Source organism: Calypte anna, chromosome 17 (assembly GCF_003957555.1).
Source record: "Calypte anna isolate BGI_N300 chromosome 17, bCalAnn1_v1.p, whole genome shotgun sequence".
NCBI lineage: Eukaryota > Metazoa > Chordata > Aves > Apodiformes > Trochilidae > Calypte > Calypte anna.
In genome coordinates this window covers 6,516,268-6,527,500 of record NC_044262.1, presented here as the reverse complement: position 1 = coordinate 6,527,500, position 11,233 = coordinate 6,516,268, and the positions used below count along the sequence as shown (strand labels likewise).

At 35.8% G+C, this 11,233-nt stretch overlaps 1 protein-coding gene across 1 annotated transcript in view; it reads right to left on the bottom strand.

The window, feature by feature from the left end:
- Window positions 1–11,233, bottom strand: part of MAPKAP1 (MAPK associated protein 1) — an 85,905-nt gene that overhangs the window by 65,037 nt on the left and 9,635 nt on the right. Inside the window, 2 exon segments of the mRNA XM_030461348.1 lie at window positions 4,327–4,475; window positions 7,851–7,940. Coding sequence (XP_030317208.1) covers window positions 4,327–4,475; window positions 7,851–7,940 — 239 coding nt within the window.

Sequence of the window (11,233 nt, the reverse complement as noted above, 5' to 3'; positions counted from 1 at the left end):
TATTGGGGTGGTTTAGTTAAATACAACTCAGCTATTAGCATGACTCCTGTTAATAATGTATTACGAGTGCAGGTACTCTGTAAACCACTAAAATTGGCTGCATAAGCAAAAGCTTTAAAAAACCTAATCTATGTAAACTTATTTAGGATTCAGACAAGGAATATTGTACTCAGCTTAGAGGCAAAATATTTAAATAAAAAGATGCATTTTTTCACAGTGAGATTTTAATCCTGGATTAATTATTTTATAAATTTTCCATATTAATTACAGTGGTATTGCTTCTTTCTTAAGTTCGTTATCTAGTCTCTTTGAGTAAAGCTATTTAATACTGGAGATTGTAGAAAACATTTGTTCATGATTATCCAGACATACAGTCAAACAAGACTGAAACAAGAGCAGCATGCAAAAATGTATTTAAGGACTATCATCCCAAAATGCTGCTAAAAGCTATTAACCAGTACGTGTTAATTGCCACAGCATTCATATTAATTTTCACTTCAGGCCCGACATTGTGGAATATTTCCCCTGATACATTTTAACCAAAGTTTAATTTAAGGAACTGCTTCTATCAACACTTATGAAAATTAACAGCCAAGCAATTAGCACTCATGAATTATCCCTCCCCCCCCTGCTTTCCACAGCCTGATCTTTAAAACAGTTGCTACAGGAGAAATTGTTGGGTTTTAACCCATTGCCAAAATTAGCCACAAGAAGTTGTGTAGCACTATACAGAGGGACCATTCCTCGCAACAGGATTCTTTAGCATCTGTCCAGCTAAAAATCACATTGACCTATTTTTATTTAAATTCTCTCCAGCAAACAAGTAAACCACAAACCCTCCATACAGTGCAAAAAAGCTAAACTTCCCTAATTCATTTTCAACCAGTAGTCATAAAAATAGGAGCAAAAATATCTTGAGAAACCTCTAGTCTGCATGCAGGGAAGGTTTTGTGCATTGCAACTCAAGTTTATTCTGGAACAGAATAGTCTCTCTTATAATATGTGTTTTTCCATCTTTCCTCTGATTATTTTGCATAATTTTAGCATCTCTTTTTTGGAATGTCCTGTAGCAATCCTGTGTTTGCTGACATTCTTCTGGGGATGCAGGAGCAGCTATTTGGTGACAGGCATGTCAAAAATGGAATTGACAAAACATTTTGGTGATTTACATTCCTTAAAGATAGTAGAGACTTGGAAGAAAAATGGATGTGGACTGGCTTCAGAGATGATGTGAAGGAGAACTGTAAACAAAGGCCTTAGCGGGAGTTACTTATTCACTACACGGTTTCTACAAAGCTGAACATCTGATTCTAGCATAATTTTCTTCTGTTCCAGTAACTAAATACATGTTGGTAACATTTTTCTTACTAGTGGGAATGGTCATGCAGTTGAATAGCTTTGACAGTAATATGGTATTAAATCAGTATCCTTTAAGATTAATATCTCAGAGAAAACGCGTTGCCATGCTTTCCAGCAACTCACAAAGTTACACTGGAGATCTGAAAATAAATATTCTGAATTTCTACAGAATGGAAAGAAAACCACATGTTTTTAAAACAATTAATGAAATCAGGCAGGTAATGTGTAAGTCATCTGGATGGTGTGAATCTCACAGCTGTGTTGCTGAAACGAGCCATTACAGCTTTCTTGTATTTCATTTGTAGTACCTGGCTACAGCTTTCAAACAGCTTAGAACCAGTCTTATTTTCCCAGTCTTATGAAGATTTGGCAAGTTGGAACAATATGACATAAAAACTTGATCTGTAAACAGAAATACACCTGAAGTTCTCTAGAAAATAGATACTTAATTTTCAGAAGTTTGGCCTTCAAGAAATTTTCTTTACAAACGACATATGAAGAAACCATGAGTAACTCAAGGCTTCTCTTTTCATACAATATTCTTAGCCAGAGTTTTCAAGATTTGTCAAGCAAGTTGTATAACCCATGTGTTTTACAAACCATGCAAACAGATTCAGGGGCTAGGTTTACTTTAGCTTTTTGAAGACAAAACTTGAAAGTACAACCAAGAGTAGTTATTGTGTGGGTCCTTAGCTAAGAGCTGAAGTTCTGTGATGTAGACAAAAGCCACAGATCTGTCCCATGTAGCTGCAGGGCAAGAATCACATGAATTCTTGAGCTGATTAGAATGCTTCCATTGTAGTTGCATTTCACAAGCCATATTCTCCACTATTTTGATAATTAATGAACGGATCTGAACAAGAAGAAATTAGAGTGCTTTAAAATTTTATTATTTCATAAAATTCCAGAAGTGGTTACGAGAAAGACACTAAATCTGGCAGAAAACACCTGCAAAATGTAAGCATTTTAAAAAATTGGCTTCGTTGATACCACAGCATGCAACCTTCTCCTATTTTTAACTGACCAGCTTAAAACAACATATCAGATGTTGGAGGCAGGGGCTGGCAAGGACCCTGAAGAGCTTTATTTGATTTCAGGAGAGTTAGGGAGCAGAACTCAGGGTAAGTTAAAGCCATTCTGAAAGCAGCTAAGATGAGCACGGGCACAGACAAAGAGCTTCAATACAGCAGGGAAAGCTTTCCTCCTGCTTCACTGCTGAGCCACTGAATGGGTGTCAGTTAGCAAGCTGAGATCTGTGTCACAAAACTCATATATATATATATATAACATATACATACATATATATATATATATAAACTGAAGGCCTAGTTATAATCTCAAAGATTTCAGAGCCACTGTGATCCCTAGAGTAAATACATAATTAAGTAGGGTTTTTTTAAGACATGTTTAATTAGGCCCCTAGCCCCTCCTCATCCCCCCTGCCTCTTCCCAATTATGAACCATTTCCCCAAGAGATATGTGGCTCTGTTAATTATGTAAATAAGTCATGCACTATTCTCTGAAAGAATTGTATTTATGTGAAAAACACTGCTCATCTATTATCAATAAAAATAAATGAGACCTAAGATATTTCATTTTAAATAATTATTAAATGCTAGATGGTATTTGAGTTCACATTACTGACTGAAAATACAACAAAACTGAAGGAAACAACTTATTACTGAGATAAAATGTTTCTTCTATATCTCAGATGGTCAGGTAGGTATTTAAAAATAGCCAATATAAGTGAAAATATAGAAAACAAATTTTTAAAAGCATACTTTTGATAAACTTACCAGAGTAATATAAGCAATGCTGCATTTTTACTTCCTCTGTGCATTGACTATTGAGGCACATTTATTTAAATGCTTGCCAAATTGAAATGTTATGACATAAGAACAGCAAGCCTTGAATCCAGGGAAAAGGTATCTTAATGTTGTCAGCATTGATGTACTGTTGTCATTTATTACTGAGGCCAGAAATTTTGAAAAACTGTGTTAACACTAATAATTACTACATACAGCTCTTCTATATAGTTTAAAATTACCATTTCACAAATACTCTGAATACTTCTAGATATCTAGTGGAACTGCATATCTGACTTTCCACTTTAAGAATACTTAACAGAATATAAAATTCTTTCATCACAATGGTAATGAAGCTCAAACCTCAGACTCCCACAGGAGATTCTACAAACAAATCCAGCAGAAAGCAAATCTGTGCAGTATTTATGATTGTTTTGGAACAACACGACACTGATCCATCACACGGATGTTTGTATTTCAGTTTCTAGAGTTTATGACAGAAAAATATTTGACAAGGAAGAGTAACTAAAATGCACACAAAGAAAGACAATTATCTACAAATCTGAGTAATACCAAATGCAAGCTGACTCCAGTCAAGGAATGAATTTGACCTACCAGGTTTGTTGTGAACCTCCTCTGTGCATCACATGAGTATTTAGGCAAAACTACACTGCTTAGTCCTTTTCTTGCCACAGATATTGATCTATTGATACTTCATTTTTCCACCTCAAAACAGACAGTGGCTGTTCACATTCTCATTGTAACATTTTGAAGATAAAAATGGAATAGATCATGGAATATTCATCAAGTGCTGTGACGTGGCTAGACAGAATATTTTTTTTAAATGCCACATATGCAGTAATTGATATAAAGAGTCTCACAATCAGCCCCGTAGAAAGATGTCCCAGGACTGGAGAAGAAACCAGCAAGGTAAAGTATGCCCAATGGTAAAGCACAATTTTGTAATGAAAATGGGGAAAACTGTTCTACTGAACCTGGAACCACTACATCTAATACTAAGAGAATCATGTTTCTAGATAAACACTTTAAAGTAACTAACTAAAGCCTGAACATGTAAATGCACAGAAGAATTGCCTTAGGCCCACCATCTTCAGGTCAAGGACCACCTGGATACAAGAGGAAAAACATCTGGTCCACTTACCTTGCCATCAAATTTGGAGTACTCATTGAAGGGGTTATTCAGCTGCAGTGGACATTGTTCAAGTCGCACAGACAGTATTGACTGCTTCCCAGAACAAGGAGATTTTACTCTGAAATTCTTTTTTTCAAATAGTGAGCTCAGCTCCTCTGCTGCAGATCGGAAAAGAGATTGGAGTAGTTGTACTAGGAGGTGTAGAGACTACTGCTTACCACAAAAAGATAACCTCATAAGAGAGAGAACAACATCAAAGATAAAAAACCAACAAAAGCTTTAGCACACCACTCTTGCATTGCCCAGAGATATGACCCATGAGAAGTCTAAATGATCCTACCATCTACCTTTAGATGGATTTTTCCCATACAGAGGGAACTGAACACTACAAGATCCACTTGTGTCAAGATAAAAATCAAGAATCAAAGAGAGAACTACACATTACTGGTATTTCTGCTTGCCTGCTTTTCCTACTTTTTTCCAAAGGAACAGTATATGCTCTGCAGAAGAATTGTTGAGGCATCTACAATTTGCCAAGCAAAAGCATTTCAGCTGAGCTTGTAGCACAGTATTATGCAGTATTACAAGGCAATACTATACTGCCCCATTACTGCATTATCATGTTGCTATGCTGTCCCCATAGTTTGGGACTACATCTGATTCAAAAGAATAATTTCTTTAGATTTTACTTTTCATGGTAGATTGTATATGGTCTCCTCTCAAAAAAATGACAAACTTGAAAACATCATTTTAGATAAAGAGTCTGGGCAACAAAAAAAGAGCAAGCTTTCTAAAAACAAAGTTGCTAAAGAGGGTTTTTTGTGTGACCTGTGAAAGCTCACAGAAGCCTCAGATAAGCATCTCTTTTGATGTGAAAAGACTGCATAACTTTATTTCCAGCAACAGTGTAACTCAAAATTTACAGGCATACTTTAAAAAATTTAAAAATTAGGGCTTGTTGTATTATAAGGACACTACAATAATCAGGACAGAGCCTGGGGTGTTTTAGCATATTAGTACCAATCGATCTCATCTGCAAGAAACTGTGACTGAATCTGGACAAGTTTTTTCCACATCTGCTCGAGGAACCAGGTACCCCCAAACTCCATCAATCACTACCTAAGAACCAACATCAGCTCCCTCCTCTACTGACTCTGCCCTGCATTCCTACATTTGGATTCTCTCACATCTCAGATTTAGATTTTGCTCTTCCAGAGAAATTAAATTGCTCCGAAGGCAGAATGACTTGGGACTGCATCTGCAGGGAGTTGGTTAATTTCTTAAAATGAGAAATAAAAACTTGTAAATTTATAACTAGTCAAAAGCTCAGTGTATTTTTATCAGCAGATTGCCTGAAAATGAAGACAGTTGGCAAAAGTGCTAAATACTGGCACTAAGAGACACCCAACAGTCTTGTGAGAGGCTGCGATTAACCAAAAAGGCTTGATTAAATCCTTTTAAAATGTGGCAACTTCAGCTCCAGTAGGGACATCTCACATGACCAAAGAGTTAAAATAACAGGATATTCTGTAAGGCTGTAAATTCAGCTGGCTGAGATACAGTTTTTCTTTTCCAGAAAACTACATAATTTCAAAAAATTAAACTCAGTTAAGAAGAGCAACACAAAAAGATAGAAGAACATAGATGAGATTTCTAAAAAACTAACAACTTTCATTGAACATTCTGTCAAATAATTCCTAACAGACTCTGGCTGGAAGTGTTCTAGTTAAAGATAACAAAAAACAAACAAATAAAAAATGCTCAAATTTGGGGGAAAAAAATTCCCCCTTCCTGAGAACAGCTATTCCTGTTGTTACTCCTGTTATTATTGCTTCCACACATATTTTCCAATAATGCTAAACTCACATATGATAAAGAGGAAGCCACACTGGACACCCTTTAGGGCTCCTCTTTTCCTGGCCTCTTCCTGCTGTGTGGCTCTTCATGCACACAAGTGACAAACACACAGAACTGCAGTGACTAAGCAGAGAAGGGAGATCAGCTCTGTCGATAAAGAGAAATACTGAGTGCCTGGATGTTCTATGCAACTTCCTTGTTTCCTATTTCAATTGGTTCTGCAGCAGGGAGGGAGTGATCTATCTGCCTACAGCCCCAGCACGTTCCTGCAGAGGGGGACACCTCCACTGCTGCTGGGTGACAGAGCAGGATGTGAATGGAACAAAATGTCACGGTGGAGCCCATGTGAATAAAAAGCTATGAACAGCAGAGAGCCGGCAGGAAACAGGAGTCTGAGTGCAATCCATGTGAATAAATACCAAGCAGTATATTGGCAGGGATTAAAAAGAGAACTGCATCATCATTGGTCAAATGCTATAAAATATTGAGCAGAGAGAGTTAGAGGCCATGGCAGATTAAACTTTAAAACCTACAACTGCTTACAGAGGTAGAAAGGCAAAAACATTTTATAATGCACTAACAGAGGTATTAAACAGGGCTGAACACTGTGCTAAGGATTAGTGCAACTGTGCTGCTCAGGTGAGCAGCTTTGTTCATTCCTCTCAGAAGAAGATATGATAGAGCTGGAGAAGGTTCTGAAAAGGACAGCTTGGAAGATACAAGGATTTAGCAAAAAACAAAGGAGATTACCCAGGGACCTAATTAAGACATACACAAATTTTGAAAGAAGTAGGCATGACAGACCATACAAAGGTTTGAATGTTTGTCAAATACAAGAGGAATAGATACTATCTTAAACTATGAAATCAGAGAATACAGATTTTTCATTTCATATATTACAATTTAAATGATGTAGAACATTCAGGCAGAAATATTGAATTATATAATTAAACCCAACAGAATAGCATATTTTTTGAGAAATCGGTGATGTTAGTTTTTCCAAGGAAAAGTTAGATAAGCTAAGGCAGCATTCATTATGCTTTCATTTAATCAGCTAATATATACACAGTATTTCTTAAGATGTTTTTATCTAGAAAAGTACCCATAAAAATATTCTGTCAGAGTAACCTCTATGAAATTCATCACATCCACTGCACCAAATGCTGCTGGAAATAGCTAGAAAGTCATCACTACATGGAGATAATGATCCTGCTGCTTGATTGCAGACACTTGCCAACCACCCACCCTGCAGCAAGACACGTCCTGGTCCCTACACACCTCCCAGTAAAACCAGGAACTTTACTATCTCCAGTTCCTGCTCACTGAGACACTGGAAGCCTCAGAAGATAATGATGCTAGAAGATGACAGAACATGGAAACAGTATTAATACCTTATATTGCACAAGTAAAACAGCCACTCAAAAAAATTCAGACCAACAAAGTAGGACTTAAATATTTTTTCCATACTTTGCCTTGGAAAGCCCTAGTCAGAGCTGAAACCAAACCTGTGGCTGTGGCACCCGACCCCCAGCAATAAACTGTGGGAAATAGTAGCCAAATACAATGATCAGTATTTCCTCCGTCCTTTGAAAGTTAAAGTGAAAATTACAAATTGAAAAATCTGGAATCATCAAAAGCAGAAATAAACTGTAGGAATATAGATCTTTTCTTTTTACCTGAGTAAGAAGTATTTCTGTCTTTCCACTGAACGTTTTTGCATTTTATTTGATTTTGTCTCTCTTTCCGCAGACGTTCTAGTCTCTGAGCTTGAAAAGAAATATTATAACTATAAGTTTGTCAATGAAAGTTTACTATAAACAAAGACATAATTAACTACCTTTATATGAATAAAGATGTTTTATACTGCATATGTAGGGGAAAAAGTCATAAAATTTTAAAGGTGGCACCCCTGAAAAGCAAATACCAACAAAAACATGAAAATGTTCTTGATTTATAATTGAAATTAGAGGATATAAAACATTAATAGAGATCATAAAGATAGTATTAACATGGAAGAGAATAATAAAATGTGAAAACTTCTGTGATTAATATGACATTTCATTATATAAATCATTAATAACGGTCTTAAAGGAATTTTAATGCACAAATGAACTGAAGTGAATATTACATTACAGGAATAAAATTACTGTTATGAATTACTCTACCCGTTTCAAAAATTAAAGATAAATGAACTCAGACTAGACTATTAAAGTTTTAAATATAAAATCCTTTATCTAAAAATCATGAAAATTATAAAATGTCAAAGCTATATAAATTAGCATAGCTTTTTCTTCAGTGTGCTGAAACAGTTTATAGGTAGTAAAATAAATGATTTGTATCTTCACAACATTAGTCAAGTCCTAAAATGAATATAATATTTCTTTATGTATATTTTTGACTCCATCTTCAAAATACGGTTTGAAAGAAGCCTCAAATAGTTATAATGTCAAAGAACTTTCAGGCCAGGGTACTAGATTAATATCTTCAATTAACTATCTGTTAACAGTAAGATCTCTCTCAGAAATGGTCAGCTAAACCTGGTAGAAGCCACCCAAAACAATGACCACAAGAAATCACTGATGTTACGAAGTGTCCACTGAAAATAAGACAGCAGATTAGACTGGAGAGTAGGACTAATAATGTTGATCACTGAAGGAAATAATTTGCTGGATATATTAGCAATTTTGATGTATTGAGATAATTCATTAACTGAAATGGGTTTGTAGAAGAGATTATAGAATGCTAAATTATTCTGACAATTTTTAGATACATTTTGAGTTTCCTGAGCCATTTCACCAACCAGAAAAAGGTTAATAAATATTTTCTATCCCTCCCATTATTATTCTTTTACATTCTGTCTTTTAACTGAATTGTAGACATGGAAGTGCATTTTTTTGCCCCCATAAAAACCTCTTATCCTGGGAAGTGGTAGTAAAACATAATACGCCAAGGTTTAGCACTTGTAACAAGCATTTTAAGGTACAAACAAAAGGAACTTTGATGCCTACTTCCCATTTCAGTCAACATGAGGTTTGTGCCTAAATACTTCTGTGTATCTTAGTGAAATAAGAGATGTATCCCTGCTTCTAAATTTAAATATTGGGTAAAACACTTTTGTAGTGTAGATATTAAATTCTGAAAGAAAAACACTTTTTTCTCCCATTTACTGTACAGATTGTAGCTTAAAATTGCCTTCCCAAACCTGCATTCATAAGTTGTTAAATTCACATGTAACCAATGGATAAAGGAAAAAACAAAAAATAGAAATAAGAGTAATACAAGTTTAATCTTATTTGATTAAAAAAACAAAAAACAAACAAGTGCAGTCAACATCTCCACTAACCCCATCCTATTCTGCTATCTACAGTTGATCACAAATGATAATTAACATGGGTCTGTATTATGGCAATTCCAAATTAGATGGAATTATCAGCACCTATTAGAAATCTGAATTATTTAAAGTTCATTCCCACAAGAAACATGTTAGTTTGAAAGCTTTCCATGTGAAAAATGTCACTGACCAAATGTACTTCTTGTTTCATTAACTGTTAGCACCAGATGAGCCTTTGTTTCTAGTCGTGTGGGTTAGGAGAATTCTCCTGCTTTCCCACATCCCCAGGACTCTGCACAAGCCTGTCTCCACCTCAGTATTTTTAACCCCTCTGGAGAGAGCAGAAAGAAGGCAGTGAGGAGATGGAGCCCTGAGCCTAAGATCAGCTAGGGCCCAGCTGCTCCTGGAGAAAAGGAGGAAGAATTCCATGGCAGCCAGACCCGGTGTTCTTCCTGGACATGACATGCAATGTACATTATTTCTACAATTTATGAAAATGATACTATCCTGGTAAAGATAAAATAAACTATCATAATAAAAGAGCTTGGCAAAAGCTAATAAAGTTATGCTCCACTGAAAAACAATAAAGATAGCAGAAGCAGAAATTATTTCATTTAACAGGGTACAAACCTAAAGGAAACAAAGTAGAGCTTGCAGGCTAAAGCTGGCAGCTACTACCTGTTGATACACAAAAATACACTACCCATTATCTGCTTTTCAAAGAACAAATGTTCTTCCTCTTGTTGAATTTATTCATGTAGTTATGGGTTAAGTAAAAAAGAAATATCCTTATGTTTGCTCAGTTTAGGAGCAAAAATTACAGATTTCACAGTTAATGAGTTCTTGTTCTTATGCATCTCTTTTCTTCCATAAGGAACTTAGATAAGCACTTGTGTAATGCAGAATTTATATTAAAATTGTTAGCTTCCCATCTCATTCATTGCTCTTCCTGTGCTTTTGAAAAGGGTATGAGCTGATCAACTTGCATTCTTTGTAATGCTTTTTCCACCTCACTGTTTCAAATCATAGCCAAATGGCCTTGATAACTGCATCAGGTTCCTGGTGGTACCAGCACACACAGTGGAATGTAAGGCATGCACGATGGAGAGAGGCAAAAAACTGGTTCCCAGATGGACTGAGGGTCCAAACCATTGGTTTAGAATACAGCAGAAACTGAAACTGGAAATCATTTCAACCAATAATTGAAATGGAGATTACTCTCAGTCTACCCACTTGGTGAAACAATCCATCAGAATTATTTTCTTGAGCAATCCAATACAAATTTAAACTTTGCCCCTCCTTCCTCATAAACTATCCCATCAGCTGAACTAAACCAGACCTCAAGAGGGAGAGGAGGCAGTCTGGCACACTACATTGCTCACCACTCCTCACTGTCAGTGTCAGTCCTACACTCAGTTTATTTCCAGATCTAACTCTCCCATCACAAGAGAACAGTGCCTTCTGTTTTCTGTAATTTTGACAATTTATTATTTGCAAAAGGTATTTAAAGATATTCAATACCATACAACATTTTACTTCTTAGGTAGAGTACAGATGTTTTTTCTGAGCTCTAGGTGGTGTTATAATACCTTCAGAAATAATTTGAAAAAATATATACTGTAGAACACAGAGATACCAGAACTGACCACCCCACCCCAACTTTTTCATATATATTTTTATACTGCAGAACTTTTGATCATAGCATTTCTTGGGTATATATATAAAGTC